The sequence below is a fragment of the Pelodiscus sinensis genome, chromosome 17 (genome assembly GCF_049634645.1).
Source record: "Pelodiscus sinensis isolate JC-2024 chromosome 17, ASM4963464v1, whole genome shotgun sequence".
NCBI lineage: Eukaryota > Metazoa > Chordata > Testudines > Trionychidae > Pelodiscus > Pelodiscus sinensis.
In genome coordinates this window covers 35,461,251-35,479,505 of record NC_134727.1, presented here as the reverse complement: position 1 = coordinate 35,479,505, position 18,255 = coordinate 35,461,251, and the positions used below count along the sequence as shown (strand labels likewise).

The 18,255-nt window shown below is 59.4% G+C and overlaps 1 protein-coding gene across 8 annotated transcripts in view; it reads right to left on the bottom strand.

Moving 5' to 3' along the window:
- Nucleotides 1-18,255, bottom strand: part of NDST1 (N-deacetylase and N-sulfotransferase 1) — a 99,560-nt gene that overhangs the window by 8,401 nt on the left and 72,904 nt on the right. For 7 of the 8 annotated variants that reach the window (XM_075900554.1, XM_075900553.1, XM_075900558.1 and 4 more), the window contains 10 exons: nucleotides 17,688-17,775; nucleotides 15,345-15,499; nucleotides 10,763-10,948; nucleotides 9,890-10,018; nucleotides 8,924-9,106; nucleotides 7,139-7,235; nucleotides 6,637-6,760; nucleotides 5,622-5,796; nucleotides 4,477-4,647; nucleotides 3,868-3,977 (listed from right to left, as the gene is read on the bottom strand). In XM_075900554.1, the coding sequence (XP_075756669.1) occupies nucleotides 3,868-3,977; nucleotides 4,477-4,647; nucleotides 5,622-5,796; nucleotides 6,637-6,760; nucleotides 7,139-7,235; nucleotides 8,924-9,106; nucleotides 9,890-10,018; nucleotides 10,763-10,948; nucleotides 15,345-15,499; nucleotides 17,688-17,775 (1,418 nt within the window). Of the gene's footprint in view, nucleotides 1-136; nucleotides 295-3,867; nucleotides 3,978-4,476; nucleotides 4,648-5,621; nucleotides 5,797-6,636; nucleotides 6,761-7,138; nucleotides 7,236-8,923; nucleotides 9,107-9,889; nucleotides 10,019-10,762; nucleotides 10,949-15,344; nucleotides 15,500-17,687; nucleotides 17,776-18,255 lie in introns of all 8 variants that reach the window. The other variant, XR_012896390.1, reaches the window with a different exon arrangement.

The following is an 18,255-nucleotide window of genomic DNA, read 5'->3' as shown; positions in this document are numbered from 1 at the left end:
CTCCATTCGGCATCAACGAGACTACAGCTGGGATACAGTGGCCATCCAGGGTGCCGCACTTGAAGAAAGATGTGGACAAACTGGACAGAGTCCAGAAGAGAGCAACAAAAACGGTAAGAGGTTTAGAGAACCTGACCTGTGAGGAAAGATTGAAAGAACCGGGCATGTTTCGTCTTGAGAAATCTGCAGGGGAACATGATACGTCTCCAAACATATGAAGGGTGTTACTCAGAAGACAACGAATGATTGTTCTCCATGTCCACTGAAGACAGGACAAGAAGTAATCAGCTTAATCTGAAGTAAGGGAGATTGGAGTTAGAGATATTTTAAAATTTTCTAACAGTAAAAATAGGTAAGTCCCGGAACAGATACCCAGAGGCTGTGCAATATTCAACACTGGAGGTTTCTAAGAACCTGTGAGGGACAGGGATGTGAATGGTTAACCGATAAGCACCGTTACTGAGCGATGCTTACTGGTTATGGTTAAATTGCAGGGCTGGAACAGCCCCATCTGCCATGGCCAGTTACTATGGCCATGTCTACACAGAGGTAAAGATTGAATTTATTAAGCTCGATTTTTAGCACCCAATTTTGTCAAGTCGAAGATGCATGTCCCCACTACATGCAAGACTTTGACAGAGTTTGAAGTAGCACATCCCCAGAAAGGGAGCTACTATTGACCTTGAGAGCAATGCACTGTGGGTAGCTATCCCACAGTGCCTATGCCCTCTTTGCACACTGGGTTATGTTCCCAGTGCATGCTGGGACCAAAACTGTGCAGCGCAAGGTGATTCTGGATACATGCAAAGGCAAACAGTCTTTTTGCACCCTTTTTTCCCTTGGTTATCCGTACAGATGCCACAGCAACATCAGCATGGAACCCATCAGGGATCCCGTTGAGTATCAAAGCTTGATCGTGATGACGTTAACCTTGGTGCGCTGAATGCTGGAGTACATCCAGGATGAACCTTGGGAGGCCACGAACACACTCTTCTGCGAAGCACTTGAGTTCAGCGACCAGCACATGCCACCGGCTGTCGACCCGCTGGCCACAGCGGAGCGCCAGATCTGGTGCCAGCACGCAAACCCAGCCTGATGGGACCACGTTGTGGTACAGCCATGGGACGATCAGCAGGAGCTGGAAAACTTCCCTATGCGTAAGGCCACTTTCATGGAAGTGTGCGAATGGCTTCCCCCTCCCGACCCGGACGCACAGCAATTCCAGAATGAGACCTGCTCTGATGATGGAGAAGCGCGTGGCAATAGCCCTGTGGAAGCTTGCTAGGACAGACGGCTACCAGTCAGTAGGGAATCCACTTGGAGTGGGGAAATCTACTGCAGGGGCTGTTGTGATCCAAGCAGCCAAGGCTATTGATACCCTTCTGCTATGGAGCACAGTGGCCTCCCGAATTTCCCTAACTGTGGCGGCGTGACGGCACCCAAGCACCTGGCCAAGGAGCACATACACCACGAGGGGGACTTCTTGACGGTACCGCAGGTGGATCACAGGGGCCGTTTCACCAACATCAACGTGGGGTGGTTGGGAAAGGTGCATGACACACGCACCTTTAGGCACTCCTGCCTCGTTGGCAAGCTGCAACTTTTCCCCCAGATCAGAAAATTGCCATTGGGGCTGTTGAAATGCCAATAGTGATCCTTGGCGACCCGGCCTGCCCCTTGCTCCGGCGGCTCACGCAGCTGTTAACAAACAACCTGGACTGCAGTTCAACTACAGGCTGAGCAAGTGCGGGATGGTGGCAGCATGTGCTTTTGGGTGCTTGAAGGGAAGGTCCCGCAGTGTCCCCAGGGCGATATGGAGGGCACAGGGTGGGGCAGTGCCAATCAGAAAGGCTTTGAAAGGCAGATTTATGAATGGCCCGTTTTGAGTGACACACGGGTTACTCTCAGCAAGGGGCCCTGCATTCAGTGTGCGGCGCTTCGGGGGTGTATGTGTGTGATCACAATTGCGAGGAGGGCACCCGTTTGCTTCGCCACGCATCTCTGGGGATGGAGTGTGAGGCTGCTCTGGACGTCCCCTCCCTCCTAGGGCCCGTGGGAGAGGAGGCTATGGCACTGGATGGCCCATAAGAGCTGGATGGGGTGTCTGTTCAGGTAGGCATCCTTCCTTTGTCTTTTGGTACGACTGCCTCGGCCCCTTTATTTTCACTCAGCAGCAACGGGCGTCCCTGCATCTCCTTTCTCCTCCTCGCCCTTGGTCACGATCGCAGAGAGATCTGCGCTTCTTTCGCTGGGTCGCAGTTCTGGGCACAGAGTCCTCTCCCCACACAGCAGGGAGGTCCAGGATGTCCTGCGCCCTCCATGCTGGTGCAACCCTGGGAACTCATGGAGTGATGGTCTGGCTCAGTGTTCCCTCTAAGATTTTCCAACCACGAGCGGAGTGAGCACCAATATTGAGGTCATGTGTGCTGGTTCGGATGTGCCCCCCGTGGCACCTGATTTCTTCACACACACGTTCCTGGCTGCCGGAGCAGACCCCGCCCCCCAGACATACGGCAGGTCCCGTTCTTGGCCACAGGAGCAGACACCACCTCCGCCCTCGCCATGTGGCAGGTCCCATTCCCAGCCCCAGCTGCCAGAACAGGCCCTGCCCCTCCCCAACATGTGGCAGCTCCAGGCACCGAAGCAGGCCTCCCCCTCCCCTCTGCCACTTGGCCGCAGCAGGTCCAGGCCCCCCACCCCAGAGGCTCCCTCCCACGCCCGCTGGATCAGCCCCCTGCCATGTGAGTGCTGCACGGCTCTCCAGAGTAGTGGGGTGGGAGGGGGGAGAGTACTTTTAGTGCACAGCCATGCAGCCGCACACCTTAGTGGGAACTATGGTCAGGTGCGCTGCTCAGGGTGCTGTGAGGTCTGCTCGCTGCACTGGCCGCCCAGGAAATGAAATTCAAAATGTTCCTGGGGCGTTTCCTGTTCACCTGCAGAGCAGCAGAGTTGAAAGTCCTGGCCAGAGTGGTCAGCGCGGGGCACTGTGGGACTCCTCCCGGAGGCCAAGAATGTCAACTTCTGCAGCGCTGCGACTGTACTCCCGTCAAGTCAACCATGTGAGCTCGACTCTAGCGGTTACTCCTCATGAAAGCAGGAGTACCGAAATCGACTTGAACGGCCCTTGAAATCAACGGAACTGGCTTGGTGTGTGGACTCATGTTTAGAAAAATTGACCTTATGCGGCTAAGTTTGACCTAAACTCCCAGGCCTATGAAATGGCAAGGAAAGTTGCCAGATGCAACTTCAGCGCGACCCACCAATCCACCTCCCTACCCCACGCCTGGCCCTGGTGCAGACAGTGACCTGCTCCGGGGCGGTGTCTTGAACTTGTACATGGGTCCAGATGGTCACAGAAGATTCTTTTGCCAGGCCGGGTGACTACTGTGGTTCCCATAACACCGGAAATGCAGCATGGAAAATACTGCTCGGGCCAAGCAGAGAGCCACAGCCCCTTGTAAACAAGAGACGTGAACGGACGTCCAGCATCTTGGCAAGGAAGAAGCCGATTTCCCTTCCTCGGCTGCACGCCAGGCCTGCCCGGAGGTAGCCCACAAGGCTGCAGGACTAATGTCTCAGGAACCATGTTCAGAAAAACCATCCAAGCCTCTGAGGAAGGAGACTCAGGCCTCGGTTCAGGCCCCAGAGTCAAATGTGGCTGGGAGTCCTAGGGCAAAATCTCACCCCTCTTGAAATCAATGGAAGCTTAGCCGGGGACCAGGATTATGCTGCCTCCGCCCTGTAACCAAACCATCCCCCCTTGACGGGAAACCTGCCCCGGGGAAGGGAAAGAAACCCCAGTGCTTGGAACGACGGGGCCGCAGCCCCGAGGAGCACGCCGGCGGACGGGGGCAGAGGAGCACTCACGCCAGGGTTTTATGGTAATCTATGAAGTTCGTCACGCCAAGGAATTTCTGGACTGTTTCCATCACTTTGGCTGGCTCTGTTCGGAGCAGCTTGCCATCCAGGACGAGGATCTGTAAGAATAAAGGGGAGCTGAGCGGGGGGTGGCGGGAGGAGCGGTGCTGCCGCTTTGAAGTACCCCTTCCCCCCCTTTGCTGCCTCTACCTCAGAGGCAGCGGGGGGGGAGGAAGGGGGAAATCGACTGGTCCTTAACACCCTTAGTTGACATCTCTGCCACGCCCCCACCGCACCAACACCTCCCACACACACTTCAATGCCACGGATCCGAGAGGAGCAGCCACTGATCATCTCCACCCCGGGATCTGAGAAACAGCCACAGAAGCTGGGTGAAGGGGAAGTGTTTGTGCTCTGGGTCCCACAGGCATCCCGCTGCTCTGAGCCTCTGCTCCCGGCTCCCCTAGCCAGGGCTGGGCAGAGAGAGGCTGTTACCCCAGAGGTGAGTAGAACGCGGCCCGTGAAGCCTTCTGGCGCCGGGTTCCTCGCCCCGCAGAGCGAGCGCTCTCCCCGCGGCCCTTGGGAATAAGACGGCTGCACAGTCTGTGCCCTTCCTACCTGGTTGGCATGGTAGTTGTTCAGCCAGCGCTCGATGTGGGTGGCGTACCAGCCCGGCACCAGGCAGCGGTTCTGCAGCATGCGGAGCTTCTGCGGCGCCTCGGGCCTGGCCGTGATCACCTCGTGGAAGGTGTATTTCAGTGCGACGGGATCGTCGTGAGCTCGCTGGTGCTGCGAACCAGGGCAAAGCGCTTCAGTGTCTCCGACCAAACCCCAGTGGTCTGACCCGGGTTACAGAGATCCCAGGGCAACTGGTGAAGGGGTACACCAGTGTGGGGGGAGGGTCACTGGCCATGTGACCGCCCCAGCGTAGGGAAGGATCAGGACAACCCCACTCCGCTCCAGGCCCCGCCCCCTACCCTTAACTCTGCCCTCTCCCGCCTCTTCCCCACTCTGCCCCGCCTCTTCTCCCAACCAATGCGGTCCAGGGCTTTAGCAGGACAGGGGGCCGACACTGGCCGGGGAAGTGGAGCTCGCTCTGTCCCCTGGACGCGTTGCTCCACTTCCCGCTGGCCAGTGTGGGGGCGGTCCCACCCCTTCCCCGAGCAGCCCGGCCAGGAGAGCAGAGCGAGCTGGGGCCACGTCACTCTGCTTCCCCTGCTGCTCAGTGCAGCGGGCAGATCCCTGCTGTGGGTACCAGTCCCCCCCGGACGCCCGGGGACTCTAGGCCTGCTGGCTGGCCCCTTGCTCCACCCACCCACGGCACTCGGGGGGGTTGTGGGCCCCCCACCCCTGCTGAGATCTGAAGTCCGAGGCTGCCTGTGAGCTCCGGGGAGGTCTCTGAGCACTCACGCAGACACTGGGCTACCCGGTGCCTTGCCCGCTGCCTGGCCCACAGCTGGGAGATGTGCTGTGTGCACCACCCCCTGCTCGGCAGGGCTCCTCCCTTCCACGGGCCAGCATCCCGGCTCCCACAGCAGAGCCCTGGACCATCAGCCCATCCTCCTCGGACACCCGCCTGAGCCTGCCGATCGCCGGCACAAGCCAGACCCCTGCCAAAGCCATGGACCAGCCATGGACCAGCGCAGAGCACGCCTGCCCCAGCCTGGAATCGCAGACTGGCCGCACGCCCAGCGCACAGAGCAGCAGCCCCCCAGCCAACCCTGAGCGGGAACAGACGGCGCAGCCGCGGCCAGGCCGTTCACCTGGTACCAGGAGTAGGCCCGGTCCGCCGGGTTGATGAGGATGGTGATGACCTTGGCCTTGGAGAGCAGTGCGGCTGCCCGCCGGGGGGCCACCTCCGAGTCGAAGTAATTGGCGCTCTTCTCAAAGTACAGGTCCGAGGTGGTGTTGGAGGGGATGGGGAAGAATTCCATGTACCTGCAGGGAGGTCACAGCCTGAGACGGGGGAAGAGGGCACCGGGCGGGGGAGGGACAGAGAAATGCACCTGGCCCCCTCCCCTGGAGAGACAGAGCCCGACTATGGTTCTATAGTCAGGGTCCAGCACACGCCACCGATCACCCCTCAACAGCCACGGCCTGTCTGAGCACCGCTGGTCTCGGGCCCCAGCATGGAGGGAAGGGCCCGTCTCCACCACCGCGATGGAGCTGGTCCAGGCAGAAGTGTACTGGGACCAGGACCTGGGGCTTGCCTGTCCGTGGGTAGATCAGGCCCCGCCGGGCTGGAACAGAAGCCTGGCACCACGGACAGGGGCTCCCATGTAGACAAAACGATCCCTTGGCCCCAGGCCCAGCCCCCGCGGGTAAGGGGGCATTGGGGGTTTACGGTGCTCTGCAGATGGCTCTAGACCGGCACTTCATTGCTCAGCATCTAGGCACCTTTCTGAGCCCAGGGCTGCGGGGCTGAATGTGCATCTAGCGGGAATGACCAGTCTGAGAAGGGGTTTGTGGACGCCTGCCCTGACGGATTGGTCCCAAGAGCCAAAGCCACATGGGAAACCCCCTCCTTGGCTCTTCACTGAGCTCACAGCTTCCCCCAACCAGTGGGCCCTGCGAGCTGAGCACCTGGGTGGCCTCCCAGCTGATTAGCAGAGCGCCCACAGCCAGCAGCGGATGTTTCTACCGGTGGTGCCCAGCCACACATGCCTTGGTGCACATAACATTTATTCCGCAGCTGGACAGAAAAAAAATGAGGGAACACTGCCCTCCGACCCGGCATGCCCAGAAGCCCAGCAGGGGGCAGCACGAAAGGAGCCCTACCAGTCAATGCCCTTGTGATAGTTGTGTCCGTTGAAGAACTGGATCTCCTCAAAGGTCTCCGAGCTGGGGTAGTTGCTGCTCAGGTCCGGGTGCATGCCCAGGAACAGGTAGAGGGCCGTCGTCCCTTTAGACGGAAAGGGGGCAGAGCTGAGGCCAGGGCGCGGCAGCGACCTCCCAGCGCCGTGGCAAACCGGGCAGCGCTCCCTCCCCTCTACCGCAGGCATGGACGGGGCACCCAGCTCACGTCCCTGCCCCAGCCCGGCACAGGAAAGAGGGAGGTTCTAGGACCCAACGAGGGGAACGTCCCCAGCTCGGACCTGCCTAGGGGGCTGGCAGGCAGAACGCAGGGAGGCACCAGCCGGCCTCCCGAGGGAGACCCAGACGCTGCCCCTCGCGAAGAGAAATGGTGCGACTGGCGCAGTAGCGCAGCTAAGGGGGGTGCCCGTAGCGGCAGCGGCCCTGGCTCTGTGGGGCGCAGTTGGACGGAGGGGGGCTGCAGTACCTGTCTTCTGAGGGCCAATGATGAGAAGCTTTGGGAACCGGTCACAGGTCTTCTCTTTGGACCAGATGTCCTTGTGCCGCTTGTCCTCACAGGGGTCCTGCAACACGGGAGTGAGAGGCGGCTCGAGGAAGGGCAAGGGGGGAGCTGGGAGGAGAGGCCTCGATGCCCCATAAGCTTTTAAGACAGTGAAGGCTCCCTGTTCGCGTGGATGGCGGGCAGGGCCGAACCGAGGGGGGCACAGGTCTGGGGCAACCCCCTCCAGTGCCCCAGGCGCAGGGCAACCCCCTGCCGGCCCTGCTGCTCTACCACACCCCACCTCTGCCCCACTCCTTCCCAAAGCCCCGCCTCTGCTCCGCCCCTCCCCCGAGCAATGCCAGCTGGGGGGACCACGGGGGCCTGGTGCGGGGCGGAAGCAGCCGTCGGCCCCTGACGCCTGCACTCACTGCGGCAGCAGGAGCCGGAGAGACCCGGCAGCCTCCTCCGCTCCACCCCGCTGCACCTCACTTCTGTGCAGCAGCGGGAAGCGGCGCGCCCTAGGGCCAGGACGTTAGCTGGCGGCTAACTGAACAGGTGACCAGCCGCATGAACTGAACCAGCTCCCCGTGTAGACTGGCTGCCTGCTGCGCCGCGCTGCTGCCTCCGATACGGCCCCCGGCAGCAGCCCCTGCCCGCGGGGGGTCCGAGCTCCCCATGGACAGAAGCTGCTGGAGTAGGGAGGGGCGGGGGAGGGGGGCTGGGACCCTCTGTGGACAGAGGCCGCTGCCCGGGTCCAGCCAGGCTGCTCCAGCAACAGCCCCAGTCCAAGGGGAGCTCGGACTCCTCGCCGACAGGGGCTGCTGCCGCGAATGAGCCTCTGCTGCGGCGAGCCTGGGACTGCTGCAGGTAGAGGCTGTTTGATGGCAGCCTCCCTTACCGCCCCACGGCACTGTTGCCTCTAATAGGGGCGGCAGTGCGGGGGGGGACAGCAGCCGGCTCCCCCCAGCTCCGGCTCCTGCTTCCCCTCCCCCTTTGCTGCCTCTGATACAGAGGCAGCGGGGTGGGGGAGGAGGGATGTGAGCAGTCAGCTTGATTAACCGATAAGCCCAGGCTCACTGGTTGATCGACCAGGTGACGACTCGTCCACGTCCCTGTCTGGGGCTGGGGCAGTCGGGCTGGGAGAGGGCAGCAGAGCAGAGCAGCGTCCAGGTCGCTCCAGCACCCACAGCCACAGCGGGGAGCGGGGGATGGAGGGGGAAGCTCTGTTGCTGCCCTGCCCGCGCCAACTCCCCCAGGTACTATCCTGGGGGACCCTGAGACCCGTCCATAAGACACTTGAAGGAGCCTCCGTGGCCCCTCCAAAGAGCAGGGCCTGGGGCGGCCGCCCCACCCCACCCCACAGACAGGGCGGCCCCGACGGCAGGTGCAAGGTTGTAAAGGGGAGGGAGAGACGGAGGCTGCGGGAAGGTCAGCGGAGGAGACCCCCTGGTTAACAAGCAGGCGCGCGCTGTCCAGCCGGCAGGGCAGGTGCCAGGAGTTCTGGGCTCTGCTCCCATCTCTACCGTGAGCCGGCTGGGAGGCCTTGGCCAGTGACGTCCCTGCTCTGTGCCTCGGTTTCCTCTCCGGGAAACGGGGCTAACGAAACGGACCCTCGTTTGCAGGGAGCGCTGCCCTCAGGGGCCCTTTCCTGCGCTGCCGCTGGGACCTAGGACGGGCTGTGGCCGGGCGCAGGCCCCAGCGGGTTCTCACGTAGGGGGAAGCCAGCCCTGTTTGCCCCGGCACCGTCCCCTCTCCCCTGGGCCCCCAGACCTGCCACAGCGGGTCCTTCTCCTCGGAGAAGATCTGGAAGTATTTCTGTGCCAGCTGCGCGGGCGGCAGTGTCTGCAGCCTCAGATTGGTCCAGGCGCCGAGGAAGCGGACCAGGTGCTTGAAGGTGTACAGGCCCAGGCGGTCGTTGCCGTAGTTGGACAGGTGCGTCATGAAGATACTGATCTGGAGAGGAGCGGGCGGGGGGGTGGGGGACAGGAGCGAGTCAGGCTCTGAGCCCATTTGGGGACAACCTGGCTGGGGCCTAGGGGGCGGCTCTCCGTGCTGGGGAGTCCCGGGCCCCGCTCGGAATTGGGGGGCGCCCGCAGGAAGCCACGCAGGTGAAGTTGCGGGACCCCGGACGTGGGAAGCGCCCGAGGAGAGCAAACGTCTTTCTGCCCCTCTGGCGGCCACTTCCCATCCCCGCTACCAGCCTGGGCCCAAGCCGCAGATGCTCACAGTGTCGGGACAACAGTCCCCGGGCAGACCCTGCTGCCCACCCCGCGGGGTCAGTGCCAGGCGGACCTGGAGACCCGCCATTTGGGGAGGAAAAGGCCTGCAGGAGACTCTGGTCTGCAGAAGCAGCCTTTACGTCACTCCGTCGCCGGGGTTAACTGGTGGCCCGGCTGGGCTGGAGCAGCCCCCTGTCCAATACGGGCAGGTGTTGCTCCAGCCCCACCGGGCCAGCCACCTGCCCACGGTGGACCCAGCCCGGCTGGAGCTGCCCCCATCCACAAGCCTGGCCTGGCCAGAGCAGCCCGCCCGCCCCGGTTAAGCGATTAAACGGGATTTCACATCCCACTCCGTGGCCAGTCCAATCCGAGGGCCGGCGCACCTGCCCGTCCTCCTCAACCACAGGCCGAGAGCCTCTGGCCACGGGGGTCCCAGGAAACTCCTCTCCCCCAGCCGAGGGGCCAGGCCTGGGCGCGCCCAGGGGCCCTTCCCATCCCGCTCTGCGGCAGCACTCACAGGGTTAAGTAGCACCGTGAGGAACAGCTCCCCTCCATTGATGATCTTGTCCAGCTCGCTGGAGCCGCCGGGGTATTCGTTGTAGAAGATGGTGTGCGTGAACAAGCCACAGGTCTGCCGCGGGAGCACCTGGGGGCAGAGGAGTCCGTGCGGGGGGGAACCGCGCAGCGATCCAGTCCCCTGCTCCTGCCCCACCGTGACCTAGATCTGCGGGTGCCCCCACACCTGGGGTCAGCACCGTGGAACCCCCGACTGGATTCTCCCGCACCGGAGAGACAGAGCTGGGCTGCTCCAGCCCTTTAGGGGAGAAGGGGGAAAGTCCCCAATCTCTGAACTACACCTGCACAGGCAGCCGGGGGGCTCTTGGGGCGCGATACTCCTGGATCTTCCAGCGACGCTGGGAAATTGTTACTGCGCTCTCCTGAGAAGACAGGCCGGCTCTGACTTAGCGGCACCCCCTGCTAGCTGGCTGCCGAGGATTCATACCGCAGAGGCGACCAGGGCAGCCGCACTACAGTGCGGCTCGTTCCCCCTGCTGTTTGAGCCAACCGGGCCCCCGCTGCTGAATCCGCCTGCGCCGGCCTCTGTGCGGCATGTGCCGTGCAGGGAGGTGCTTGCGACAGTGAAGAAGGCTCAGGCTTGGCCGAGACGCAGCGACCCCGCTTCCTGCAAGCCACAGGGATGCTGGGAGCCGAGAGTCACTGGTGGGCAACACTCAAACCTGGGTCCTGGGGGCACAGGGTTCCACGTCTTAGCTGGAACTCTGAAGCCAGCCACGCTGGCCACCCAGCTGACTGTGGGTGGATTAGGCAGGGACGGGACAGAGGAACAGGATCACCCCCCCCCCCCCCCCAAACATCCCATTCCACCTACCATGATCCCATTGTGGATAAAGCCCCGTCGGTAGCGGGCTGGTTTCAGGTGGGGGTACTCCTCCGTGCTGGTGACTCTGATGGCCCAAACCTGCTTCCACGCTTCGTATAGCTGCACGTGGACGGGGTACACGCCGGAGTGGTGGGGCGCCACGGCGTACCCCATGTCGGTGGGGATGCCGTGCTCCTGATGAGGGGAGGAGCGGGAAGGTGAGTGCGCTAAGCTACAGGACGCATGAGCTACAAACGACCTAGCGGGAACCCAATGGGGCCCAGCGGAGCTACAAGCTAGATCCCTCCTTGGGTGAGCTGGGACGAGGGGGCAGAATTCTCAACTCCAGCCCACGCCCCGGCGAGCTCCTTGCCTTGCCTATAGTGGTGGAGAGGAAGAGCAACCAAGGGAGCTGGACACGCTGCACCATCCGACAATACTCCACCCTGCCAGGGCAACTCAGGCGTGCCCTGCTTCTCCTGGCTGCCAGCCGGGCCGCACGGAGATCAGGATCCCCCAGGCTGCGGCCACCCAGGCATCACAGTCACGCTCCAAGCAGGGCTGGTGCAACAACCCCCACAGAACACTGTGCTTAGCGCGGCCAATATCCTCCCCTGTCCGCTGGGGCTGGGAAGACCATCATCCTCCCAACCCCCCCAGCTTTTCCAGCAATTCTACAGCCCTGCTGCCTCCTCTCAGGAGCCAAGAAGCGCAGAGAGGAAAAATGAGCGTTATGTGAAATTCTGAAAAATTCCCCAGAACAGTCTCAGCCTGGTTTTGGCACAAGGGTCCGTTTGGGATCAACTGGGGATAAGAGTAGTTACCTTATCAGAGCCAGTGTGGCCAGCCTTAGCTCAGATCCAGAACACCAGCAGCAAAAAGGCCAGCGGGTTAGCACAACGAGCCGTCCGAGACTTTAGAACCCTTTGGGGACGGGGGCAGAGTTCCCTGTAAGCCAGGTGCTTGTGCAGCCTCTCGGGAGAGATTCAAATGCTGCCCAGCTGATTAGCAGAGCGGCCACAGTTGGGATTTCTGTTTCTACTGGTGGTGCACATGCCTTGGTGCACACAAAACATTATTCCACACATGGATGGAAAAAGTCCTTGGCCTCTGTTTGTCAGAGGCTGGAGAGGGATGGCAGGAGACAAATCGCTTGATCGTTGTCTTCGGTCCACCCTCTCTGGGGCACCTGGTGCTGGCCACTGTCGGCAGACAGGATACTGGGCTAGATGGACCTTTGGTCTGACCCAGTACGGCCGTTCTTATGTAAGTCCACATGTGGATGGAAAAGATTAGAGGGAACACTGGCCAGTGGGGGTGTGTATTAACTCCCCACCTAAAATGTTCTTTATCCTCACCACATGCTGCCCCCACCAACACAAAAAGGTGGGGAAGCTCTTTCCAAACCCAGAACACAGGCACTAGCGGACTGGGTCAGACCCATGGTCCATCCAGCCCAGTGTTTCTTAAACTTTTTAAGACCGAGGAACACCAAACAATTTTTTTTTAAATGAGGAACATTGAGGATTTTTTGTTGAGTAAACAAACAAACAAACAAAAAGGATCGGGGGGGGGGGGGGAAGTTGTTGGGAAAAAAAGGGTCAAGGGAAAGTTATAGAGGAAAAAAGCATTGGGGGAAGTTATTAAGCAAAAAAAAAAAAAAAAACACCTGCCCCTTTAAGGGCTGCCATTTTTAACTCTGTTGTTCTCCGTGGCACACCGGTGTGCCACAGAACACAGTGTAAGAAACACTGATCTAGCCAGTCTCTGACAGTGGCCCCCATGCCAGATGCTCCACAGAGAGGTACAGATTCCCATCGCCAGTCTGGCTCTCGCTGGCTCCCCCATAGGCTTCAACTCAAGCTGCCGACCCAACGCAAAAGCCGACTTGCCATGTCTTCCCCGCTATCTGAGCCGGGTTAGCATACTCCTGGCTGCACAGGTGTGGCTGGCTGGGGCCCTGAAACCGGAGGATGTACAGACAGGCTTTCCCCAGCTCACAGCACCTCGGGGATCTTACTATTCACGGAACCAGAGGAATTAGCTTTTTAATTCTGCTAGCCTCTGCAGATGGCTGCTAGGCTGAATTAATGAGCACCAGGCAAAGCCTGGCGAAGGCCTGGCAGGTCGAGATAAACACCCAACTCCCCCATGGCAGGTCAAGGCAACGACTAATTTGCCAGACACTATAATCTGCCTGGGCTTGTACCTAGGGCACGTTCCCACAAGGGAATCCTGTGCGTCCTCCCGCCTAGGGAAGGCAAGACCTGTAGCTGTATCTACAGTCGGCTTTCCACAGGGAGGTAACCAGTTCACGGGACACGAGGGATGTGGAAGTGTAACTGCACACGGTCACACGCAGGCTCCCAGCATGTGCAGGGAGCCGACTCCCTGGTTACGCATTTACCTAATTCACCACATTTTAACATCCCTACTGGACTTGTCCGACATGCTGGATTAGCAACTCTGGACACTCCTCACGCATTTCTCCCAAGCAATCCAGCACCAGAGTCTGTAGTCTGGGACCAGGGCAGCCTTTGCCAACGTGGTAATGTGCTCCAGTTCATCAGCCATCCACTAACTCCAATTAAAACTGGAGTGAAGTTAAAACTCACACAGTTAACCTGTGGAACTCCTTGCCAGAGGATGTTGTGAAGACTAAGACTTTAACAGGGCTAGATAGATTCACGGAGGTTGGGTCCATCAATGTCAGGATGGGTAAGAATGGTGTCCCTAGCCTTTGTCTGTCTGGAAATAGGTGACAGGGAAGGGATCACATGAGGATTACCTGCTCTGTTTGCTCCCTCTGGGGCACCTGGCATTGGCCATTATCGGCAGACAGGACACAGGACTAGATGGACCTTTGGTCTGACCCAGTCTAACTGTTCTTATGAAGCCAAGCTCTTTATCTTCGCCCGGGCCAGGGCCATATTTAAAATTGAGATCAACCAACCTCTCTTACTCAGGGGTGGGAAAATGTTCCGCTTTGTGTGATGCGGTTAGATCAACCGGACCCCCGCTGCAGACACAGCCAGGGCGAGGGAAGAATTCTGCCCTCCACCTCGCGGCTGCCTTGGGGGGGGATTTACTGCAGGGATGGAAAAGCCATAGTGCCCCTGCACTAGTGGCACCAGAGCACCGCAGCTGCACCATGGTAGTGCGCGTCGTGCACACACAGCCGGGGCCTGCACACGGGCTTGGACCAGAGTCATTACTTCAGACGGGCGAGGGTGATTTTTTTAAAGCGCAATGCACTTGAACCTCCATAATCCGGTGCCCCTGATCCGGGAACACTCGGGGTTCGGACCCTGGCAGGGGGAGGAGGAGGCGGCTCTGTGCACTGCTGCCCCCCCTCGCCCCTGTTGATCTAGAGGCTTTTGCCTGCCGCTCCCATAGCGGCCGGGGTGGTGCCTGGGAGCAGTACAGAGCCACATGTGTCTCTGGGAGCAGGGCACCAGGTAAGCACCCACCCTCATCCCGCCCACCTCCATCACTCCGCCTCCCTCCTTCCCACATCCCCAGCGTACTCCTCCACCGTCCCTCCCCTCCAAACCCCACTCCCTTACTCCCCTTCATCATGGCAAACCCTCGTGGTTTGGAAAATTCCATAATCCGACAAAGCATTTCCCAAGAGGTTCATGTGTCGTTACACTGTGCAGTCACTACTGTAGAGGCTGTTCTGCCAGTAGAAAGGGGTTTATACTACCAGGTAGTATGGATTATTCCCTGGAAATCAGCTCTACTGGTACAAGGCACTTTTGCATCCACCCCGGGACGGGAGTCGTGCAGGTGTAACTATCTTGGGCTGGAGAGAGTAGTACAACTTGTGTGCAGATGAGTCCTGGATCTCAAGTAAGCACCCGCGGAACTGCCTGCCATGGGATAGCTAGGTAAGGGGTTAAAAAACTCCTTCGGTTTTCAGTTTGCCGCCTTTGGACAGGCCATGCCTTGCTCTGGTGAGAAAAAGGCTCAACAGAAACAGAGGGGCAGCCTTCTCAACGCCACTCATGTTATGCCCCTCAGATCATTTTGTCTTTGACCTGATAGTTTTAATCTCCCCGGCTGCCGCTCAGCCTCCAACGCAGGTGCAGACAGATAGAGACGAACACGGGAACCTGTCTTAGGCCAAGTCTATGCTACCGGAGAAGGTCAAATCAAGATATGCAACTCCAGCTATGCTAATTACATAGCTGGAGTCGAGGAACCTTGATTCGAGTTTCCCCACCGTCCTCACAGCGGGAGGCTGAAGGAAGCAAATGTTCTCATCGGCTTCCTTTACTCTTCACAGGAGCAGGAGTATTGACGGGGGCGCCTTTTGAGTTTGATTAAGCAGGTCTTAACTAGACCCACTAAATCAAACTCCAGAAGATCGATCAGGGCAGCAGATGACTGTCATATCTCCTGCTGCTCTTATGCAATGTTCTTCCCCTTGCAAACAGAAATTGTTACCACATCCCCCAGGAACAAGCGCTCAGCCTGAGAAGACAGGAGGAGAGCAAGAGACCTGGGAGTCTGAGATGTCACTGTTAACTCCCCAGCCCAGCAAGCATCCCCCATGGCTAGAGAGCCCCATGCCTGGCATCTTACTCACGACAGCGAATTTCTTGTTCATGGTCATTTGCTCGGCAAGCACCGACTGGTTGTGGAAGAGGTGAGGCTGCATGTGACTCCACATGTGGGGGAACCACCAGAACTCCTTGACGTAAGACAGCAACAGGTCGTCTCCTTCGTCTTCAGCATCCGTGCCTGCAGGGGACAAACCTAGGTCAGCAGCCCCGCCACGACAAAGCCAACGCACTGGTGTCTGGCTCACGTGAGAGCCTGAATGCCCTGCTCAGGGTGGGTATGGATCGCAAAGGGCAGGGCTCTCCGACTCCCACCCTGAAAGCAGTGAAAAGCTAACATAAGAATGGCCAGACTGGGTCAGACCAAAGGTCCATCTCGCCCAGTGTCCTGTCTGCCGACAGTGGCCAATGCCAGATGCTCCAGAGGCAGTGAACAGAAACAGGGAATCATCAACTGATCCTTCTCCTGTCATCCATTGCCAGCCTCTGACAAACACCATTCCTACCCATCTTGGCTAATAAGTATTGATGGACCTGTTCTCCATGAATATATCATGCTCTTTTTGAACCCTGTTAAAGTCCCGGTCTTCACATCCTCTGGCAAGGAGTTCCACAGGTTGACTGTGTGCTGCGTGAAGAAAGACTTCCTTTTGTTTGTTTCAAACCTGCTACCCAATAATTTCATTTGGTGACCCCTACGTCTTACGTTTTGGGAACAAGTAAATAGTTTTTCCTTATTCACTTTCTCCACATCAGTCAGGATTTTATAGACTTCTATCTATTTTATAGACCAGGACCTTACACTGCCCTCCATGAGCTCTCTGCTGCTGCTCGGATTCCCAGATGGCCACTAGAAAGCTGCAGCCGTGTGCGAACCCCCCAGCACACTTACAATTCTGGAGTGGATCATTATCTTTACAGTGACCGCAGATGCATGTGGTGCTTAGCAGCCTTTGCTGGCCCTGCCTCTAGGAGAGCAGAGAGAAATCTGGCTTCTCAGTAGCTCGGAAGCCATTTAATCCAGGTCGTGAGCCCAGCCTGGATGACGGCATAAATCCCTAGAGAAGAGTCCGAATCCTCAGCCCCCGAGAGGGAGCAGCCTCCTATTGGTGCACGACTGGAGATGGCACGTTGTGAACAGGCGAGAGTGTCTATTGACGTGTTAGGTGTCACGTTCCCCTTCCCTGGGAAGCACGTAACCCGGCATCGCAGCCCACTGCCCGGGGGAGCTGGCCAACTGCCGCTGAATGGGCTGGCTCACACAGCTCGTCACCTCAGCAGGGCACGGGGTGGCGCGTGGACGGCAACAGCCAGAGCCCAGCAGGTACAACCTGACTTCCAGCCCCGACGCTGGCCAAGGTACTGGCTCTCTCTCCGCCTGTATAGCGGGAAGGGCAGCTGGCGACAGTAGCTTGGTGGAGGACAAATATACAGGCAACTGGGTGTAGCGTTTTCTGTTCCCGGAGTGAACCGGCCAGGCCCCGCTGCCACTCAATCAAGGCAGGCAGGCACCTGGGGCCCATTAAGAGCTCACCTGAAGCAGCAGATTAATCAGGGCCCCTGCAGCCAATTAAGGCCTGGCAGGGCCAGTTTTAAAGGCTTTCCCTCCGGAAGGGCAGAGAGAAGGCCAAGGACTGAGAGGGAGGAGGTGCCCTGAGAGAGCTAGGGTCTGGGAGTGGGGCAGAGTGCTGGGGAGGAGCCGGAAGCATCTTTCAGGGACCAGGGAGACGATACTGGGAGGGATTGTTTGGGGGAAGCAGCCCGGGGAAAGGCGGCCAGATGGGAAGTGGAGGAAATGCTGACAGCTGTCGCTGCCTTAAGGTCCCTGGGCCGAAACCCGGAGTAGCGGGTGGGCCTGGACTCCCCCCACCCTTCCGGGGAGGGCAGGACTACGGAGGGGTGTCACCCCAGACTGTGGAGGGCGGCTGAGTAGGCTGTGACCCCTGCCTCTAGTAAAGGGCAAGGGGCTGTGCTGTGGGTCACCGCGAGCCTCTGAGGCAAACCCAAACCGCCAGGACCCACAGGACCCTCGGGGCATGGCCAACACTTTGCCACAGGAGGGAAAGCGCTTTGCAGGGTGACGCAAGGCTAGAGCTAGGGACTCTTACCGGCCAAACCCTGTAAACGCCTTTGCCGGCTAATGTGTGCGGTTGCGCTCAGTTGGTTTTCCAGAGCTTTCCCCATCTTCCAAGCCCCTGCCATGACAACACCACAGAGGCCTGGCTCGTGCAGGCAGAAAGTGCCCTGGGAAGGGGTGTTGTCACTCACGACACTTCCACAGCCGCCCTCTCCGCTGTGCCAGAAGCCCAGGGGCTGGTGGATGGAGAGGGACGGCGAGGGTCTCTGGAGGTGAAACCGCCCTGCCTCACCTGTGTGGAAGAATTTCCCTGAGTATCCGAGGTTGAAGGTGAAGTTGGGGATGTGGGTGCGCAGCTCGTTCTGCGTGTCAAACAGAGCCTATGGCATGGAGAGACGATAATCAGTACCGGACACACGGCATCGTGCGGGAACCTGCCCCTGTGGTGCAGCCGTGCGGTGGGCCTGGCAGTCACGTGTGCGATGGCTGCTTGGTTACTCTCGCCACAGCACTCCCACCCCCCGCAGATGCTCAGAGGGCACCAGATCCTACACATCGCCTCACGAGGGCCACAGATAATGCACCAGCATCCTAGAAACACCCCAGTCCTAGCTCTGGGCACAATGGGCTCCATGCACCAGTGTCCAAGACACATCCCCCGACTTTGCTCTGTGCACAATGGGCTCCATGCACCAGTGTCCCAGACACCCCCAGCCCTTGCTCCCCCCAGCCCTTGCTCTGTGCATCTGTGTCCTGGTCACACTCACCCACCTCTGGCCATGGCTCCATGCACCAGCGTCCCAAACACCCACCCCACCCCAGACCTTGCTCCATGCACCAGTGTCCAAGACACGCCCCCA